A 21,753-nucleotide genomic window follows, 5' to 3' on the forward strand; every position below is an offset into this window, starting at 1 on the left:
AATGATCTGAGAAACCGACACAAGCGTTTACTTCTGATTACAGTGGCCTGTCACAGAGGTCCGAAGGCAAAGATACGAAAGGACATATGTCTATGGCGGCCATACTTTTAATAGGAAAGCGCTGGAAACGATCCATCTGTCAATCAAGAGGCTGAGTCAACAACGCCACGCTCTCCTTGTGCGCAGTTTCTAGTGGACGGGATTCTATGTAGTTCAAAAAATAAACTGCTGACCAGATAAGGAAAACAAGCGAATGTTAACAAAAAAGAAACAACAACAACAAGACCAAGGTCAAGAATGTGTGAAATTGTATGCTATCTTTTATTATTATTTTTTTAATCGAAGGTAAATGGAAACAGAAATTCTTCACTTAGAGCAGGCGGAGGAACTGGGATGTAGCACATGCTGGGCCAGAAGACAAATCTTCTGGATGCGCGTGGCTATGTGGCTGTGACTCCGGAACTGTATAAAGATTTTACAAAATGGTAAGATGAAAATTTCCAAGTGATCTATAAAAATTTCAGCAAAAACCCCAGTCTTGATTCTAGTTTGGGGCAGAATGACAGAGCGAGGTACGAGTCTGACTGTAGGATAGTAATTTGATTATATATCCCTAATGGCCTAACCCATGAGGACAAAATTAATAGTGAAAGAAAAATTTTAACAGTTTTCAGTCATCCATTTTTGTGGCACAGTTACACTGAGGATTAGGGGAGAAGCACCTGTAATGATTTTGGTGATGTAAGAATGAGGTTTCTGAGATGACAGCAGATATAAGGTCAATGAGGTTAAATAGAATACTACAGTCCTGAGTTGAACTGGAAGTTTCAGTATAAATTATAAATTCAGTATAAATTCATGTTGTGTTTCATCATTTTCTTAGTTCTACCCAGTAATGTCAAGAAATAATGACCAAACCAATTATCAACGACCATTAGCACCTAGTCACACGAAAGCACTGCCCACCACTGCGTCAATGCTGACCCATACTGACCCTCCAGGACAGGGTAGAAGTGCCCCTGCGAGTTTCTGAGACGGTCACTTTCACCTGAGTAGAAAACCCCGTCTTTCTCCGGGGGGTGGCTGCTGGTTTCCAACTTCTTATTGCAGCCCCATGAGTAACCACGGTGCCCCGGGCTCCTTGGCACCCAGATTAGGTCTCTCGTGAGCATTCCCTCTAGAAGGCAGCAAGGATTCCTAGGGTTCATGGCTGGATGCATGGTTGAGACTATGGCTTCATGAATAAGATGATCTTGAACTATCTGCCGTATTAAGTAACTATAAACTCTCTGAAACTATGAGAGCCACGTCAAAGGGAATCAGCCATTTTGAAGTGGCTCCCAAGGGCCAGAGATAAGGTCATTTAAGCCACACCAAGAGCATTAACTGCCATAGATTGACAACCATCAAATGTGTTTAAACTGTGAGTCCAAACAAACATAAATCTCACTGGGCGTCTTTGAAGCATACCAGGGAATAATCTCACTTTGAAATCTGACCAATAAAGAACAAAAAAATGTCAAGAACTTACTCTGCCTTTCCTGTACAAACAAACCCTTAGGATAATCACACCGTTGATGAAAAGGTTCCTCCTAACAGAAGCCTGCAATCGCATGCTCCCTGTCCCCTCGCCACTTGCTGTTCCTTCCGGAAACCAGCTCTTTGTCCTTTCTTGGCTCCACACAGGCACACCTTTGTAAGTTGGTGTTCTGGGACTGGGGTTCAGGGGGTGGTTTCATACATGGAAAGGTTTGATGTTTGCAATGTTGGCGATGTAATTTATTGCCATAGACTGGCCAGTTTGGCATCGCACTTAATACATCAGTGTGGACTGGGCCCTGGCCGCAGGGCCACCAAATCACTCTTCACCCTCGGGATGTAAGAGGCGTGTCCCTCCAAACCATCGCCCAGCGAGAACCTCCCTCTCAGGAGTACAGCCAGCCCCTTGGATTCGCCCACTGGCGGGCAACACGAGGGGTTGGGTGGCATGTAGACTCAGACCCACCATGGCACCATCTGGAAGCACAAAACAGTGGATAATCTCTAACGAACTCCTAGAGCCACCCAGCAGCGCAGTCTAGCAGGTCCTCTCCCATTGTTAAGGAGTGCTGGTGGCACTGTGGCCCAATGCTTAGCTGTTAAGCACAGGGTCAGCAGTTCAAGCCTGCCAGGCGCTCTGCCGGGGAACGATGTAGCAGTCTGTTTCATCAAACACTTACAGGTTTACTCCAAGGGGGCAGCTCTACTCTGTCTTAGAACATTTCTGAGTTAGAAGGTACTTGATGGCAGCGGGACTAGCTTTGGGGGGTTTGCTCTGTCAGAGAGAAGACCGCTGAGCCCATGGAAATAGAAAAAAAAAAATTCACAAACAACTCTTAACCATGAAATAAGACAAAGATAGGTGACTTGGATGTCCTTGACGTAGAGTTTGATCATCAAACTGGCGACACATGTCCTTTAGCCCCATCTCATGCCAGGGAAACCCCAAAAAATTCTTAAATAAAGCATGAGGGATGAAATAAAACCAATAGATGAGCATGCATGTAGATACTGAAGCTTCCTCAGGGCCCAGCAAGTTCTTTACTTGAGCTGTCCTCTACCCTACCCAACTTCTAGCCCCAGCCAGTATTCACAGTTCTGGGAGGTAGGTATCCCCCCACTACCACGCTTGCTTCTTCTAACAGAAGTAGCAGGCCATGGACTTGAGGACAATTTGAGTATTTCTTTAAACTCTTTTATGGACAGAGGTGGTCTTCCCTAGTCTCCCATAAGGCCAAGTCAAACTGCTACTGAGAGAACCGCCCCAAATCCAGTCACTTACTTCAGGGTGTCCAGCTACAGCAGCAGGAGAGCCAGCTAGCCCTCCTAGGAGACAGGGGGGGTCTGGTACGCAGGGGGAGGCCAGGTGGAATAGACTATTTCTTCAGTTACAGCACCAGGCTCTGCCTTGGGACAGGATTTCTTCAAAGGGAAGTGCTTTGGGCAGAACTCACTCATGAGTGTAGGTTCCTTGTTTTGGAAGACTCGGTGGGGGCTCCAGGCCGTCAGGTGACCCTCCGAAGGGAGAGAGGAAGCACGCAGTCAGACGGGCTGGGCCACGGGAGGAACTCCACGGTCTCCACCACCTGCACGGGGGAATGCTGTGCCCTCGGCAGAACCACAGCCACTTCCTAACCACGCTGCAGGGCAGCGGTGCTTTACAGGAAGGCTTGCAGGCCCTCTCCCACACCCCCCCCCCCCCGAGCCCTAACGCATAAGGCCATTCCCACAGCATTTTGGAAAGCTGCCCATCCCCTGAGAAAAAGCTTCGAGAAAGTGAGTGCCTAATCCAGAAGAAACTATGGTGACAGCAGTTTGGGGGGCTGTGGCCTTTCTGTGCCACTCCATGGGGCGGTACGCAGTGTTCCGGGACACCTGGGCAGGTGCAGGGCCGGGAGAGGAGAGATGTCGGCCACAGCTGGTGCCCACAGCAGTCTTTGGGGAAGAAAAATAAGCATAGAGCTCCAGCATCCCCGGTACTCCAGGGACACCCTAGAAGTTATAGGGGGACACAAAGATAGTGACCTTGGAGACATATTTTGTCTGGAAGGAGCGGTCCAGGTATTCTGACATGTCAACGACCACTTCCAGCGTCTGAGGCCCCTCCAGGGTCTTCACGAGGACCACCTCCCCCGTCCGTCGGTCTGCGCGCTGTATCACAAAGTGGTTGTGGCTCTTGCCACCCATGAGTCCAAACCGCAGGCTGGTGGGCCTGGGCCAGCCGAGCGGTGAGGCCGTGGCCATGCGGAAGAGCGCGACGGGCGTCTTCAGGTTGGAGGGCAGGGACAGGTAGTGGAAGGAGATGGTCTTGGGTAAATGGCGGCAGTGTTTGCTGTCCATGGGGCAGGGGCTTCTCTCACACTGGCTGCAGCAAAGAGGCAAAAGGGAGGGAGTGGGCCTTGGGGAAAGCTCAGCAGAACCTGCGCTACCCTGGCTTGCCTCCCTACCTGTCCTCACAACGCCACCCAGGTGACCTTCCCAGCCATGGAAGCCCCCACCACACGAGTTTCAGAGCTGGCAGCATGTGAGGGTGGGTGGCATCGGGCATGGGCAGGGAAGGGAAGGGGTGTCGTCTCTGCTTCTGTTCCTGGGGGCTGCTCTCGCCCACGTAGACTCAGTATTTCCAGGCACTTTGAGACCGATATGAAAATCTAGGTATACATGTGTGACTGTGGACAAGGGACTTCAAAAAGTTGGAAACATTCCATTCTTTTTCAATTCCATTTTCCCACGAACTTTTTGAAGGCCCCTCATATATAACGCTAGTGTTATAATCTAGAGATTGGCGAGCACTGGCCAGGCTGGCACTCAGACCAGAGGGCTCATCTATGGGAACTGGGCACTCAGTGTGAGAAGGCGCATAGCAATCCTCTGGTGACAGACAGCCTGCTACGTGGTTGTTCTCCATCGGTGAGTTTCCGGGGAAAAAAAAGAAAAAAAAATGTTTACTCCTACAGCAGGAAATCCTGCCTTCCTTAACCATTTGGAATGAAGGTCATGTGAACACGCTTTATTTGTCTGCTGCCACATCTGACTGTAATCGGGGATGGAGCCGGGGCTGTGTCCTGAAGGTCCCTTGCCTCTTTCCTGTGTGGCTGCTGAGAGGGCTTTTTGGTGGCTTCTCTCCGGCTTGGTAACAGGTAGCAGGGGCCGTCAGGCTGCTTCAGCGCTACTAGAATTCCCAAACGCTATTCGAAATGGCTAAGCTCATGAAGTCAGTTCTCTGAATGCTGAGGCTCTCGTGGTCTCTTACAGAACCTGGATGTGCTCTGTGGTAACTGCAGGGAGTCCCTAGAGAGTCACATCTCTTAAAAAAAAATCCAAACTCTATTTACAGTGTAAGTACTGACTCTGTGACAAGCTGGGCCTTCTAGTATCACTGGAGAAGCAGAGTGATAGAATGCCTGTAAAGTATATAGATTATTCCACCCACCTGATGGAGCCTCATAGCCACTAGCTAGGTAAACTCGGAAGATTGTTCTCACCCGAGTAGGTGTAATATATACCCACTTCCCGGGCTATTGGACTGATCTAGGTAATGTCACCACCCACCAGCTTTCTTCTCCTCAGTGACGCTCTTAAAGCGCCACCCAGGAGTGGTTTCAATTGCACTGTCCCGATGTCAGCAGGGGTGGACACTTAATGCATCTGTGGCTCTTATTTCACCAGAGAAGCAATGCATTAAATGCAACCACAAAAGGGGAATAGAAATTCAGAGAAACCAGACACCCAGCTAGATCCCAGAAAAGAATCCCTCCTTTCCCAGGAAGCTGCAGGAAGCTTCCAGTTCCTAGGGTCCAGTTCCTAGGAAGGCTTGCTTCAGGGATGCCCGGATATACTCACAGTGGGGACGTCTTCACGTAGCTCCCATTGCTGTTGCCCTCAGGACACTCCGGCTTGACACACTGGAAGCCTCCCCTAGTGTTGATGCACATAGTCCCCTGGGAACACATGTGCTGCGAAGTCACACACTCATTGACATCTGAAATACAGAACACCCAACAAGAGTGACATTCCTGCTGAGTTTCCCTCCATGGCAGGAACACACTATAGTCCCCCTACAAGCACTAGCCTACCCTGTACAAGGGAACGCCCCTCCCGGCACCTGCTCCTCTGGCCTTGGGGTTTGAGAGCTGACAAGTGCTGGAGAGCATCAAATGGGTGCTACCCATGGGAGTCCCCTCTGAAGTCATCATGTCACTCTTCAGAATTCCAATCTTCCTCTGGGAGCGCTGCATCACACCGTGTCTCACGCATACATCCTCACACCACCTCCCAGAGGCCCACTGCTGCCTCAAGTTGCAGGGCCTGGTTTGGGATGACCAATAGGAGATTCCGCTGTGCCTTCGGGAAGTTCTGTTCCTTCTCATGGAGATTCAGAGTATCTGTGTGTACCAATGCTTGCGTGCCCAAAGGTGGAGTGGAGGTAATGGGAGGCTTCCACAGGCGAATAAACAAAAAGAGGTAGTAAACCCCAAACCAATCGCCTGCAGGCAAGTCCGCTAGGACTCCTAGAGACCGGCCGTCATCAGGGAATACAACCCAAGCTCTGGTGGAAGCGCTTAACAAACACCCCCTACTATTTGAGGGGTGAGGCTCAGTGTAGGGCTTCTTGATAAAGATTAGCTGTCTGAGGGGAATGGAGGTTCACGACTGACTTACCTGTTCCATGGGGGGGGGGGCTGGGTTTTCTTCCCAGGCAATACCCCTGATGCACAGCCACCTCCTCCCACCCCCCGCCCGTCAGGGGAGGCTTGAATGGTGCTGTGAGAGGGCACGGCTTCCAGAGTAACAAGGAGTCGGGACAAAAGTCTTTCATCCCATTGTGCACAGGGGTGGTGTGAATCAGGGCTGATGTATTACCGTGCGACGTGTCCCTAGGACTTGCCTGCTGGTGATGATGGTGACTGTGGGGAGGGTCCTGCAACTTCGGCCTCTCGGGTCTACCAACAGCCAGTGATTTCTGTTGGTAAGAGCCCCTACCTCGTCCCCACTCGCCCATCCCTCTCCCAGCTCTGCTCGGTTCAGCTCCCTAGGAGGTTCTGTGCTCTAGACTCCCCAGCTCCGGGGCCCTCTCTCTGGCTTCCAAGTTGAGTTTGGCCCATGGAAGGTCTGGGGAGGCTGGAGTGTTAATTTCCTGCACCATCCCTGCCTGGATGTAGTGCTGGGAGTGGCTGTATCCTCCATGGTCACAGCTGTTTCAGGCAGGCCCTGCTCCCTGGCTCGTCTGCCCCTCTCCTCCTCCCCACTCAAACCCAGGGCTATTGATGGCTTCCCACTCTCGAGGTGCCTGGGTGCTTCCCCTCCCTTTTTGGGACTTGTCCTTAGCCAGCTCTCCAACAGGACTCGCCCTGTGAAGCCAGACCACACCAAGGCACACATGTCTAAAGATAGTGTCCCTTCCAGAGACATGAGTGTGCCGGTGGGAGCGGGGACAGGGTTTCAGGTGCCCACCAGCCAAGGCAAGAGGCACCGCACCCACAGAGCTGTATGTTCTCCTCTAGAGGGCACCATACGGGCGAGTGACTGGCTGATCAGTCCGAGTGAAGGCACTGCTGAGCCGGCAGCCCCGGCCGGAGGAGGAAACATACTCACTGACCGTCTGAAGAAGACTGCGTGGGGAAGGCTAGGCAACCCATGTCCCATTTATGCTGGCACCCTTGTAGCTTGGTCTATGGGAGGTCCTTTTGAGTTTTTGTTTGTTTTTTAGATAAAACATACTTGAGACCTTGACCTATCTATCCCCATTCAGAGGTCCCGGCAGGTCAAGATAGCAAATGGCCACCTGGGCGGTTGCTGTTCTCCCAGTCCCTACTGCCCGCCCTTGCGGCAGGCTCACTCACCCTCACAGCTCTGCCTGTCAGGCAGGATGCGGTACCCGCTGGGGCAGACACAGTGGTAGGAGCCCGGGGTGTTGACGCAATCGTGCATGCAGAGGTTCGGACGTCCCTCCTGCTTGTAGAACTCACACTCATCCACATCTGGGGACAGAAGAGCCAGCTGTCACTCCGGGAGCCCTGCAGCAGGCACTGACACACCTATGAGCCTGGACAGCCACATCTGGCAGTGAAGAGGTGACGGCACGTCTGCCTCAAGGGCTGCACCAGGTGCAGGTCCGGAGCCTTTTCTCCAGCTTCAGAAAAGGCTGGTGTGTGCCCCCTTTCTCCCAAGGCCAGGTGCCCACAGGATGGGGTGTGTGTGTGTGTGTATGTGTGTGTGTGTGTGTGTGTGTGATGTCACAGGACTGAAAGACCCAGGCAGGTTCTGCTATCCTTGGCTGAAGACCAACTGGGGGATCTTGCAGAGCAAATGGGCAGCTGATGAAGCAGAGCCCTAAGCTCTGCCTCACACCCAGTGCCCGCAGCCCCATCTGGTTTCTTCTGCTTCAGACGAGACCATGGCACAGCCGGGCACTGCTGCCTTGTGCGTTTCATTCGGCCATAGGGGCGCTTTGAGTCGCAGCGACATCACCACCTGAGAAACTGCGGGGTTGTTTGGGGAAGGGCCTTAGGTCGGTAAAGCTTGGCTGGGAGAGGACCAGGGAGTGAGGCCAGCCCCGCTCCCCCATCCCCTACCCCCGCCCCCCCCCCATCTACTAGCACAGTGATTTAAGGCCCTCCCAGGGGGTTAAGGGTCCTGATGACTTCAGACAGGACACACGGGTTGGTGGAGATACGTGTGGACACCCAGGCAAGGCTGCTTTCTCCAAAGCAGTCTTCCTTTCTCATGACACCCCCACGTCTGAGCTCTGGTCTCAGCAACCAGAGGGGATCAACTGACAGGGCTTTCGGAGACGCTCCCCACCCCGACGCCCTCTGCGTCCGCCGCCCCGTTGCGCTCGCGGGGTGGGAACCAACGGGATGGGGAAGGGGAACCACCCCCCCGGGGAACACCCCCCCCCCACCCGCAGCACCCCGGCCCGCGGCGGGCTGCACCTACCCAGGCAGACGCTGTCGGCGCCACCGTCGCCGCTCAGTTGGAAACCGGCTTCGCAGCTGCAGTACTGTAAGTGCTCCTCCTGCGTGCAGCGCGGCGCGTGGCTGGAGGCGGGGTCTCCGGTCACGTGGCTGAAGGCGGGGTCGCCGGTCACGAGGCTCAAGGCTGGGTCGCCGGTCACGAGGCCCTCGGGGGCGGCTGCGGGGAGAAGACACCATCAGTGTCGGCCCGGGGCGACCTCGGGGCGGGGGTGGGGGGGTGGGGGTGGCGGGGAGGGCCAAGCGGGGGGCGCGCCCCCCTTGAAGGGCTGACTGGAGCGGGAACGAACGGAAAGCCAAGTCCTGGTCCGGGAACCGGGAACCGAGCAGCGGGCGGGTGCGGGCCAGCGGGGACAGCACCAGATACGCGGGGGCTTTAAACGCGGGCACATGTTTCTGAACACCCCCGCCCCAAATTCCATGATCTTTCCGTTAGTTCATGTTACCACGAACCTTCTGAAGCCGCCCTCTAGAACTTGCCAAAGAAAGAAGCAGGCCTGCCTTAGGGGGAGTTCACGCTTTCCAGATCATTTGGGAAAACGTCAATATACTAACACACCACTGAGTTTGAACTGTGGGCCACGGTGTGTGTGTTTTACCCCTTCCTTTGCGAAAGTGGTCCCTTTTGTTTTTTTTATATTGAGAGAGTGTTATTTTCAAAATCACGGAAAAAGGTTCATTAAAATAATTTTCCAAGTATTCAAAAATCTCACATGGTTGGGAGAAACTCAGAAATCCCTTCCAGTGGGAAAATGGGGACTATACGGAGCCCGCTCTGCCCCCTTCTCCAAGCTGGAAAGACAGGCTACCAGTGACGCTCGGGTGCATCAGGTCAAGGCACAGGTTGGCGTCAAGTGCACCTGCTTACTGGGCACAGCGGCTATGTGTTCGGCTGCCATCTGCAAGGTGAGCAGGTTGGAATCAACAGGTGCCCCATGGGAGAAACATGGGGCTTTAACTGCTGCCAGTGTTTCCGAAAGCCACCTGCTCTACAGGTTCGCTGCGAGTCAGCATCGACTTGATGGCGGTGAACTTTTCCTGGACAAGATTCCTGCGGTGGTGCTGCTCCCTGTTCCCAAGGGCAAATACCTGGAGATCTGGCTGGCTGGACAAACAACGCCTTGGGGTTTTGAAGGTGCAGTACCCAGGACAGTACACTCATCTTCACAGGAGCCCAGGAATTTGAAGCGGTTCATTCTGGGTTGACTCTCTATAGCGAAATCTTATTTCCACTCTAGATACACTAAGCCAGAATCTACAGATATACAGAGATTCTGATTCAGTATATCTGGTGTGGCACGCAATTTCTCAGCAGAGGGTTGAGCTGGAATGAACCAGTTTGCCACCCTACTTCCCCCTTCTTGTTTGTAAGGAGGGGTGGAAGCAGGGGGCTGCCAGAAGCTCCTGCTGTGGCCCTCAGGTCTTCACAGAGAGCAGTGCTGGGGCCCCTCCCACAGACAGAAGCCTTAAGGGGTCCTAGCAGGAGCCCTGAGGCTGACCCTGCCGACCCCAACCAAGACTCAATGAGCACCAGCTCTCTGGAGGCAACATGTACAACCGACATCGAGCTGGGCTCAATGCTGGGGTATACGAGAGAGAAGTTACTTAGACCAAATCAAATCAACAATCACCGCTCAAGAGACTGTTCTCTGTACACTTCGTAATCACCGGCACCTCCACACCCAACAGAGATTGCACAGGGAGCGAAAGACCACCACACAGAATAGGTTATTCTTGTTTGTTTGGTTGGTTGTTTGTTTTAACAAAGGAATAGGGCATTATTTGCATGGAACTTTTTTAAGATAGAAAATATTGTGTTCCATTATAGTACGGGAATATAGGTTCCCTATCTTTGGGCTATCTCAGCCTTCACAAAACCAGCCACGATGTGGTTTCTTAGACCTTCTGGCTGGCCTTCTGTTGGGACTCAGAACTTCATATGTGGATGAAAACCTTATCAGCTGACATGACAGCCCCAAACCAATCTGCAGGGTCTGCACTTGCATTAAGCCTCTGGTGCATCTCCTGTGACCGTTGACCAGGGATGTGAACCACTTGCTAACAGTGCATTGGACGTGACTAATGCAAATGTGGCTAGGTTACAATCGAACACCTGTCATGTGCTCTCCCTGGGGACCCGTTTTAAATTTGTCCTCGTTTTCATTATTCTAGCTTATCAACTGAAGTCTTTCTGGTGCATTGTATTTTTTCCCTTTTCGATTTTGTATGTTTTTCTCTGTCTGAGATCCAAGATCGGTGGGCAAATCCATAGAGTCAGCAATTGAATGACTAGTGCCTCAGGGTAGCGGCAGGGGGTGTGGGGAGAAGATGTTCCAAAATTGGTCGCGGTGATAATTGTACAACTTCTAAAAATATGTTTTAAACCATGCAACTGCAGAATATGTGAGTTGCATGTCAATAAAGCTGTTGAAATGAAAAACCCCACACAAAAGAAAAACTATGTGCAATCCAAACAGCCTTGCTGTTCAGCTCTTGCAGTGCTCTGGCCTGCGTCGATGCCTACTAAATGATGGAGACACTTGCAAGGAGAGGCTGGTCTGCTGGCAGAGGAGATGCTGACCGAGCAAAAGGGGGGCGCAGTGACACTTCTCAGGCCCCAGTCCCAATCTGTTTGCTTCCAGAAGAATCAAAACTCTGGCAGTCCTAGAAAGCTAAGGTCCCCTGCACATCACCACCCCAGGGTGCCAGCGTTTGGAAGCAAGGCCTCAGCTCCCTTGGTGATTCGGGACTAAGGCCCCTCTCTCGCTGCAGCGTACCATCCTCTTCACCACCCCCAGCAGCAGCTCCATACCAGTCTGGGTCTGATGCTGACAGTGGCTCCCGGTCCATCCCGGTGGACAGATGCACTTGTACTGGCTGCCTCCTCTGACACACGTCCCACCATGTTGACAAGGCTGGCTGGAGCACTCGCTGATATCTAGGACAAGAAACACTTTTCAAAGGCCAGTAGGTGAGTTCTCGCTGCTTTATAAACACAACAGAACACTGTTGGGTTCGCTTTCTTCACACTGTGCCTTCCACCGCCTGAGCTGCCCATTCTGCCTTCTCTACCAGCAAGCGCCTGGGCAGTTAAGACTGCCAGTCCCCAAGCCCTGTGTGTGTGAGAGGCCAATAGGCCTGCTCTCAGCGAGCCAAGTATCCTGGCACCACTGAGACCACATAGACCTCTGGGGCTCCTCCTTGGGTGAAAGATGAGGCTTTCTACTCCCATAAAGGTGTACAATCTCAGAAACCCACAGGGGCTGGTCTACTCTATCCTATAGGGGCGCTATGAGTCAGAATTGACTCAATGGCAGTGAGTGAGTGCTCTGAGGGCAGGAGTTGGCTTACCACCCAGCCATGTCCCACCCAGAGGGATCATTTTCTGGTGCAAGGATGCTTTTAGTTAAACGGAGACAACTACCTGAGAGCATCCGCTCTCTTTGCCTTGGAGGCTGGCTCTGCTCCCTGTCAACCTTTCCTCCACCAGCCAGCACCTGGGGGAGAGCACCTTTTCAACAGGAGCACAATTCAGGGCAGTTATAAGGAGGAGGTGGACCCCCTCCTCCCACCCCCCCAAAAACCCAACTCACTGCCATCGGGTTGATGCCTACTCATAGCGACTCGATAGGACAGGGTAGAACCGTCCCTGTGAGTTTCCGAGGCTGTAACTGTTTATGGGAGTAGAAAGCCCCCTCTTTCTCCTTCAGAGTGGCTGGTGGTTTCAAAGTGTGGGCCTTTTGGATTGCAGCCCATTGAATGTGTAAGGCCCCTTGAATTGCCCAGAGATGGGAAAAATTAAAACTCTCTCCCACCCAGGAGCTACTTTGTCCTTGACATTTTGAGGACAACCTGGTCGTAGTTGCTCTTGATCGTTACTGCTGGAAATGGGAAATGTTCCTTGCTTGTAACCAACAGTCCTAGACAGACAAGCTAGACAGACAGAGAGACGTAGTTTATATGTGTGCCAGGCTTCTCTCTGAGTGGCAGATTCACAGATGATTCTCCCGTTTGTTTACACTTTAAAAAATAATCTTCCCCAGTGAACATTTACATATTTTCCAACTAGGGTGGGGGTTTGGGGGGTTATTTTTTTTGAGAACTCTGAAGCCGCCCCCCTCCACTATGAAGAAGTATCTCAGCGCAGTGTTAACGGGCCATTCCCACCAGAGACGTGAGGTTTGTTCATTCACAGCATCTGGGGAAGGACACTTTGAAAATGTGTTCTTGTTGGACACACCGTTCCTTGCTATCTCTCAACGAGAAAAAGGTGCTTTCTTCCGAAGGAGAATGACAGTTTGTTTGGGGTGGGCTGGCAGGGACTTCAACTTCCCTAATACTCCGTAGGACTGGGATGTTCTGTCGACAGTCAGCGGTTCCAATAGAGCCCTGGAGGTGTAGTGGTTACCTGTTAGGCTGCTAACCACAAAGTCAGCCGTTCGAAACCACCAGCCAGGCTCAGAAACCAGAGGCAGTGCTACCCTGTCCTGTAGGGTCCCTATGAGTCAGTGAGTTGAGGGGGCGGCCTTGGGAAGGTACCGTATCAGTTTCATGAAGCCTCACCCCCCTCACCCTTTTCCTCCCCCCGCACAGCATGGGCTCACGACTCACATTCAGGAACAACACTGGGCTCAAAAGCCAGAGCTCGGAATTCTCGTATCCAGCCCCACATTTCTAACCAGTCGAGTCTGGAAGTAGACAGACCAGTAGGACGTGACATTGTGGGCAGAGAGCCAAAGAGTGAATACTGGCATCGTTCAGTGTGGCCCAGTGGGCCCAGCGCCATCACCGATCCCCTGCCGGGCCTCAAGGGAAAGCCACTGGGTCTTGCGCGCACCTGGCCTGGCTGGCTGGTGTTAGGCAGGGGTGGAGGAGTGCCCTGGGACCTGCGTACTCGCTCCCTTTCTGTATCCTGTTCCAGAGACGCTCATTTCTAGACAGGTTCTCCAGAGACTCCATTTCTCATCTGGGGAAGCAACCAGGAGGGACTCTGGCTTCGATACCCTCTCTTTTGGATTGACTTGTATAGCTCCCAAAATACGCATGGAAATTCTGGCCCTCCTGGTGGACATGATCTTGTTTGGAAATAAGGATTTCTGTGCTATGTTAATGAGGCCAAGGCTGCCAGAGTCGAGTGGGTTCTACATCCAATCATTTCTCAGTTAGAGAAAAGCAGGGCAGACAGTGCACATTCGGGGGTGGGGGTGACAGGTCCACGTGAGGATCCTTGAGAAGCCCAGGAAACAAAGACTGCCTGGGACTAACCTGCAAGGATTAAGATCGGCACGGTCAAGGTCCCGACTCAGCCCTTTAGCGTCCGGAACTGTAAGGACATAAATTTCCCTTCTTTAAAGCCACCGACTTGTAGTGTGTCTGTTACAGCAGTCCAGGGACACGAAGGCGTCCTCTCACCTGCCATTTTCTCTAGCACTGTTTCAGCTCTGGATTATCCCGTCAGAAGCAAACAAACGATTTCTACATGTTTCTCCCTTCACACTTCCTGCCCCAAAGTCCTGGGGTCATTCACCCCTGGGCCAGTCGGCGTTCACTTCGGTGCACAGCAACTTCTGTGCCATGATGCAGGCACTGGCAGAGGCTTCGGGAGGGACTGGCTCAAAGCATAGTGGGTAATTAGCTACCATTTACTGAGCACTTGCCTGACTCCTGGAAACCCAGTCCACTCTTTATAGGCAGGATCTGATTTTTGTTTTTTAATTTCTAATCTTTGCTGTGTGCTGTCATCTCATACGTCAAGCTTTCCGTTTCTTCAAATCATCTCAATTCTGGGTTTATCACATTTTCACTTGTGCGGTTCGTTCTGGGTTTTTAATCTCCTTTCAACTTTTGCCTGGTTTTGAAATATGAGCGGGCTTCACCAAGATTGTGGAAACATTCCATTAGCGTCTTATTTTGCTTTCCCACAAGCTTTCTGAGGCCCCGTCCTTCTAGGTTAGAGAGGTTCCCATGTGTGTTCTGTCCCTTCTTCCTGGTCTGCAGGGCCTTTCTTCTCATAAGGAGTTTGTACTGGACTTGACAGTGATCCTTCTCTGCTATTCGAAGCAAGTCAGCTTCCCTGTATATAAGACTCCAACTCTTCCCCTTCTCTCGCGTTTCCACTGGGGTCACAGCTTCTGAGCTCGGCCTCTTTGGCCCCCCCTTGCACTTTTACCTGCACCTTCTCTTTCATCGACACCCATTCCCTGCGTGCTGCCTGGTTTGCTTTCCCTGCTGCTGGGCTCCTCTTCAAGGCTTTGTCCTGGAAAAGAGCATTGGCCTGTAGTTTTGAGGAGCCGGAAACCTCCTACTGGTACGGCACACCACACACCGGAGCAAACCGACGCAGAAAGGCCAGTGTGCCCTAGTGCAAATACTGGGTTTGAAAACAGAAAAAGTCCTTTGGGCATACAGGCAAGCAAAGACATTTATGATGGAAATCATCTCAGCAGTTAAAAATAGAAGACCTAAAAGCAACCTATTTAAGGTACTCAGGAAAGACCATGGAGGCAGGTCTCGGATACCCATCGAATGGACATCCTGCATGGCAGGCTGCAGACCTGCACTGTGAAGGTGCGGACCTGAGAGTCGCTCCCGGATCTCTTCTGAAGGAATTGCTGGAGCGACTGCTGGGGGGCGATGCTGACCAAGGTGCCCGCCTCACAGGAAGAGGGGTGATCAACAGGGCATAGCCTGATAATATGGCCACCTTGCCAAAACGAAACCCCAAATGATCCTGAATCTGATCAAACCACTGAGGCAATGACCAGTTATCAATGCTCAATTCTGTTCAATGACGCCACAGGGATGTAATGAGCAAAATTGAGGCTGTGGAAAATGTCCACAGGATAAGCAACCATTTCCTTCAGGTAAACTGCAAAAGAAAGACACATGGGGTGGGGAGCTAGAGAGCCCGCCAGTGAGCGAGCAAGCCAGAGTGGGAGGAGATTGTTGTTGTTCGGTAACATCACATAGACTGCAGCTCATAGCGACGCCATGCCCCAGAGGAGCCGGGACCCTAGGGTGGTCTTGGCTGTCCTCTCTATGGGAAAGGCCAGCAGGTCTTTCTCTCACAGCCACTGGCTGGGTTCCCCTCTCCAATATGTAAGCGATCAGCCAAGCACTAAACCACTGGGCCACCAGGGCTCCTGGGGACAAGGCTGTTAGCTAGTAAGAGCTATCAGAATACATCGCAGCCCCCCGTAATGCATGGACCTTGCTTTTTACCCTGACTAAATATTTGATGATATTAAGGAATCCCCTGTGTCGACAATGATGGAACCAGAGCTATGGGGGCATGGGGACGTGGCAGTATTGTCGCTACTTTCGTGTGTTTGAAATTTTCCATGATGGGAAATGTTCTAGCATGTTTTTCTCGGCGTTATTTACAATAATGAAAACTATGGAATAATAGAGTTCAATAAAGTAAAGACTAGCCCTTAAGAAACCATTAAAGCCAAACCTTGAGGGCAACGTAACCACACAGAGCAACTCATGAACAGAGAGGTCTACAGGGCTGGCCCCAGTCAGAGCCAAACTGACCCCGCCCCCTTCTCCCAGAAGGATGTGCTACAGAGGACAACACTAAACCTGCAGGAGGTTGGGGAGAGGAGCCAACCTGTCACGCCCATACAGAAGCAAACCAAAAAGGAAAAGGAGACAGATCAACGGACTAGACCCCATCCTGCCACACCAAGCGCTGAGGATGACACGGCCCTTCACGGAGCCGCTAAGGCACAGAGAGGACTGTAGGGCTGACAACAGCTCAAGGCTTCCCTCACTGGAGCACACTGAGACAGAGGACAATACTGGGGACACGTGGCAGGGAGTGAGTCTGGTCTGACCACGCTCCACAGTGGGATGAACCAAGAAGGGAACATAACAGATCAGCAAGGGGAGCAAAGCCAAGCCACAAAGCCCCTGAGGAGTCCCCAAAATAGATTTTAGGTTAGGAGGGGCAGTCCCCCAAAACCCCCAGGACCAATGGGGAGATAGTCATAAAATTCAGTAGGCAGACCTGGAATTGTGTATGTTTTTTTGTGATTTTTTTTGCTAGTTTTTGTCATTTTTCTCTTTTTATTCAGTCTTTTGTTTTTTTGTTTTGGATCCGTTATTGTTGATTTGCCTACCAATGTAAGATAGGCATGGGAAGCAAGCCCGAGGAGAGAGCAAGGGGACCAACAGTTCCAGAGGGACCTGGTGGGAGGAGAAGGCAGGGGGAAGGGAGCTGTGAGCAAACAACACCTTAGACAGGGGAACAACTAGGGAAATATATTCAACAACGAGGAGGATGTAGAGATCCTGGTGGTGTTGGAGCAACAGCAATCTAGCTGAGAGGAATTACTAAGAGGCAGAATGGTGAGTGTGATGGTGGGACAGGAGGAAGGTAAAAGGGACAGAGGAAAGATCAAGGCAGCAAAGCTATGGATAGATGTATAACATAGGTGTATATTTATGTAAATATATCCATATATGGCAATATATTTAGGAAGTGAATGGACTCTAGGCCTCTACTCAAGCCCTCCCTCAATGTAAGGACACTTTGTTCTAACAACCTGGCATTCTGTGATGCTCACCCTCCAGAAAGGATCGCTGAAGACAAAATGGGTGCACATGGCAATGTGGTGAAGAAAGCTGATGGTGCCCAGCTATCAAATGAAATAGTGTCTGATGTCTTAAAGGCTTGACGTTAAACAAGTAGCCATCTATCAGAGAAGCAACGAGCCTCTTGAAATGAACCTCCTGTAATGAAGATTGTCCCCTGCCCCTGCCTTAAGCACCGTGCACACACAGTGATGATGCGGGTGCTGGTACAGACAATGAGATGGGTGCACTCAGAGGCAGCTGCTAAGAGTCTAGGGCCACTCTTGAGGGAGCCACTGAATTGTTTTAAAAAACTCCAGCCCAGTGCCCTGCCTGCTCCGCTACTACTGTCAGGATTGGCCATCAAACAATGCAGATGGAGGCTCTATTTCTCCTTCTGCAGGTTTGGCTGGCACCACTCGATGGCACTTCCTGAAGACAGCATCCATTAATCACATGAGCTGCTGCTGAGAATGGAAAGGCCAACACAGGCACAGCGTGCCCACGTGGTGAGAGGTCAAGTAGAGCAGCTGGGTGAGAACGCTGACTCTAAGAGACCAGTTTCCTTGTCCAATCATGACTACTATGTGGACTCCGGCCAGGCTCAGATGACTCTTAAAGAAATCGAAACTCCATCTAAGGCCCCATTGTGGGCTGGCAGCCTCCTTCTCCCCTGTACGCACCCCACCCAGGTTGGAGATATCAATTGTGGCTCCCGTGGCAATCCTGGGTGAGCTGTTCTGGGCAGTCCTCTGGTGAGGTGGTACGGGGTCTAATTCTCATACCAAGGCAGATTTAGGTGAAGGGGAGAAGGGAACCATGCCAAACTGCAATTCAAGTGTTGATTTGAGTTGATAGCTGGAAGGAGCCCTGGTGGTGCAGTGGGTATGTGTTTCGCTGCAAACCCCCAGGTCAGCAACTCAAAAACCAGCCACTGCATGGGAGAAAGACATGTTACAGGGTCAGAAACCCACATGCACAGTTCTAGCCTGTCCTACTGGGTCGCTTTGGGTCAGAATTGATTCACTGATAATGCGTTCTTTATTTTGGGAAGATAGGTTGAAGTCCTTACCCCCCTAATACCTGTGAATGTGACTTTGTTTGCAAATAGGTCTTTGAAGACATTGTCAGCTAGTTAACCTGAGGCCATATTGAACTAGGGTGGGTCCTCATCCAATCTGAGTGGTGTCCTCTGAAGGAGGGGAGACAGAGAGGAGTGATATTTGTAGCTGTAAACCAAGGACTCTCTTTGGACTATGTGATGCTAATTGGCTTTGTATCCCCCAAAACTATGGTCCTGAGGCCCCTGGTTGAGCAACTCACCTCTTCAGGGAGTTTGGTTATATCTAAGAAGTACTCAAAAGATCTCTTTAAATGGTTGATGTTACTTGGAGGAGAAGGTGTGCTTGGTCCAAGCCATCGTATTTTCTATCGTCTCATAGGTCTGTGAAAGTTGGATATTGACCAAGGAAGACCGAGGAATTTGTTATGGTGCTGGAGAAGGCGATTGTACCATTGACCGCCAAAAGAACAAAGGAATTTGTCTTGGAAGATGCACAACCGGAAAGTTCCTCAGAGACAAGGCAGGGGAGACTTGGTCTCACATACACTGGACGTGTGGTCAGGAGAGACCAGTCCCTGGATGAGGACGTCATGCCCGGGAAAGGGGAGGGGCAGTGAAGAGAGGAAGACTTGTCACAGTAGGAACGGAAACAGTGGCTCCATCAGTGAGCGAAACAAGAATAAGTGTGAGGTCAGTACAATGGGGCCGGACCAGGCAGTGTTTCACCCTGGGGTACACTGGTCGCCATGAGCCAGAACTGACTTGACGGCAGCTAGCCACCTCAGCAAGTACTCATGACTTTGCCCCTTCTGATCCGTCACCTTGAGGGGTAGGTAGATTGACATCTGGAGTAAATACTCCTGTAAAATATCCTCTGTTAAAACCCACGTGTATTCATGGGCATATGTGCCCTCTCTCCTGTCACACCTGTTCAGCCAATGTCCAGAGCTTCTTTGCCTTAACTCCTGCAAGAGCCAGTCACAGATGTCCAGAGCAGAGTGAGGCGTAGAAGGGTGTCCGCAGACTCAGGGGTCAGAGTGTCCAAATGTAAATTCCAGCGCAGCCTAGCCCTTCCTGGCTGTGTGGTCTCAGTTGCCCCGGATGTTAGAGAAGATTAAATTGTTGCGAAGCTTAGCCAGTTCATGCCATTATCAGTCAGGCTAGGGCCTGGCATGAAGAAGGTAAGTGAGCAGTCACATTGGTCACTGTTATGCCTTTGAAGACTCAGGCAGGAAGTGGCCCCAAGGAATGACCCTTTCTGTCCACCAGAGCCGGCTGGGATGTGAAGGGTCCAGCCTACGAGGATGAGTGGAAGGGACGGTACCTTTACAGTGGGGCGGCTCCTCGGACCAGGTGCCATTGGGCAGGCACACCACACTGCTGGGCCCAACCAGCCAGAATCCACGGTTGCAGGTAAAATGGACCTCGTGATCCACCGAGTACTTGCTTCCAAACTTTCTGCCATCCAGGGGGGCATTCAGAGCAGGGCAGGGAACTGCGAGGAGAAAGGGCAGGATTAGGCGCCACTCTGGGGCCATTCAGACACCACTCCTATCTCTAAGGCGTCTCACCTGTGAGCAGGCTTCTGCTGAGGGCCTGCTCCAGGCCAGGCCCTGGAAATGCTTGTGCTCACGGAATCCTCCAAGCACTTTTGAGAACAGGCATGAGGTTCCCACTTAGTGAAAGATGAGGCGACCCCGGCTGGGCCACCGCGTGTTGTGCACAGTGGCTCCCAGTATGTGAGGGTCAGAGCTGGGGCCTCCACGGGACCCCCTTCTTCTTGCTAGGTATCCATGGTGCGCCAGTGGCTCTGGGTCTTGTTCAGTTTCTTGCAGGGGTTGGGCTCAGCCGCACCGCAGCCCTAGGTGTTTGCTCTTCTCTCTGCCTGGGATGAACTTCTCACGGCAGGATTCCTTCTCACCCTTCAGAGCTCCAAATGCCACCAGCTCCCAGACTATGTATGCCTGACCCCCATGCCTGACTCAGAGCTCCGGGCCCTCGCCCCTGGGCTCATGTGGCTTCTTCTCAGGATTGATACCCACCAACTGCCATTGAGTCAGTTCTGAATCGACCACTGGACCTCTCTGACTGGCGACGATGTTTCCATGTTTGTGGTCAGTTGCCTCTGTCAGGAGGCTGCTCCGGAGGGCAGGGCCTATGCCTGTCCTGGCGTCACTGCTGCATCTCCCACACCCGCCCATGGCCTGGCACGTAGGGCGTGCTCAATACACAATTCTTGAGCACATGAATGAGTGACAGATTATTTATTGCGTGCCTGCTATGGACCAGGTTCGATGCGATATTAAGGGCTTGGGATGCGTCAGTGAACGAAACAGATAAAACGTGGCCTTCAGGAAATGCACCTCCTAGCAGGGGAGACAGTTGATCAAACAGATCAATAAGTAAATGGCAGAATAAGTATGCTTCTGCCGCGTGTTGGGTGGGAAATGGAGGGTGACACCTGTTGGGTAGGGAACAGGGCTACAGGTGCCCAAGGAAAGGGTGCAATTTTTGAACAGGATGGTCAAGGTGGGCTGTGTGGATCAAAGACATCAATGGAAAGTGATGGGATCACTCTGCAGACTATCTGTTGGAGGCAGAAGGAAAGGCCAGGGCGTAGGCTCTGAGGTGGGAGTGTGCCCAGCAGGTGTGAGGGACGTCATAGAGGCCACTGCACTCTTAGCAGAGTGGATGAAGCAGAGGGAAGGTGGAGATGAAATCTGAAGGGCCGTGGGGAGTGTGAGAGTTAGGTTTTTTTGTGTCAACATGGCTCCCATAGGAACATGTGGGTGGAGTTTAGCCCGTCAATCAGGTCGCAGCTTGACTGGAGGGCAATGAAGATCAATGGCTTTCCAAGGCCAGCCTCTTGCTCTTTCTCCCTGGAGGCGGGTCACATGCTCTCTCCGCTTCACCCTCCTGTGTGCCAGCCACATGGCTGAGACCTAGGGGAGCCTTATGATGCGTCCACCGCCACTTGTTCCACAAGACTCTGCCCCACCAGCCCGTGATCTTCCTGCATTGTCCATCATCGCACAGAGCCGTGTGAGTCTGGAGAGGGGATTATGAACGAGTATTGGCCGTACAGACTTGGGTTGGACTGGGATGGGATGTTTTCTTGACATCCAATGACTCCTTGAAACAAAGCTCTTTCTTACACATACATGAGTGGCCCTGGATTTGCTTCTCTAGTCTACAAAGGGAACAGAGCTTTACATAAGTCCTGAGAAGGAAGTAGACAGCCATTTGGCAAGTGCTTTGTGTGATGGGGCGCCATTCCTGGGTTCTGATGCAAGGCACAAAGTGGCCCAGCTTACACGTTAGCTGCATTCTTCTGGTTGCGACTTGAGTCTGGAGAACCCCGAGCCCAGAACCCAGGGGTATGAGGAAGGCAGCTCAGACCGGGTGTGGCTGGGGGCGGAAAGAGGGGGTTAGGATTTCAGAGGTATCTTGAGGAAGAACAAACAGGACTTCCTGGTGGACTGTTGTGTCCTGGAGCGAGCAGGAGGAGAAGCCCGGCCGTTGCTCTTCTATCTGCAGAAACCTTGAGCACATGGTCGGTGCTCAGTCAGTTTGTTTGAATGACAGAATGCCTCAAATCGA

General features: G+C 51.9%; 1 protein-coding gene across 2 annotated transcripts in view; it reads right to left on the reverse strand.

Annotated features, from left to right (window-relative positions):
- Window positions 1-302: 302 nt before the first annotated feature.
- FBLN7 (fibulin 7) overlaps window positions 303-21,753 on the reverse strand; it is a 51,656-nt gene continuing 30,205 nt past the window's right edge. The window contains exons 3-8 of one of the 2 annotated variants that reach the window (XM_075563135.1): window positions 19,478-19,648; window positions 11,326-11,451; window positions 8,479-8,673; window positions 7,383-7,520; window positions 5,383-5,521; window positions 303-3,904 (exon numbers count right to left, since the gene is read on the reverse strand). In XM_075563135.1, the coding sequence (XP_075419250.1) occupies window positions 3,532-3,904; window positions 5,383-5,521; window positions 7,383-7,520; window positions 8,479-8,673; window positions 11,326-11,451; window positions 19,478-19,648 (1,142 nt within the window). In that variant the 3' untranslated portion in view covers window positions 303-3,531. The remainder of the gene's footprint in view (window positions 3,905-5,382; window positions 5,522-7,382; window positions 7,521-8,478; window positions 8,674-11,325; window positions 11,452-19,477; window positions 19,649-21,753) is intronic. The other variant, XM_075563136.1, reaches the window with a different exon arrangement.

This window comes from Tenrec ecaudatus, chromosome 11 (assembly GCF_050624435.1).
Source record: "Tenrec ecaudatus isolate mTenEca1 chromosome 11, mTenEca1.hap1, whole genome shotgun sequence".
In the NCBI taxonomy this organism is placed as follows: Eukaryota; Metazoa; Chordata; class Mammalia; order Afrosoricida; family Tenrecidae; genus Tenrec; species Tenrec ecaudatus.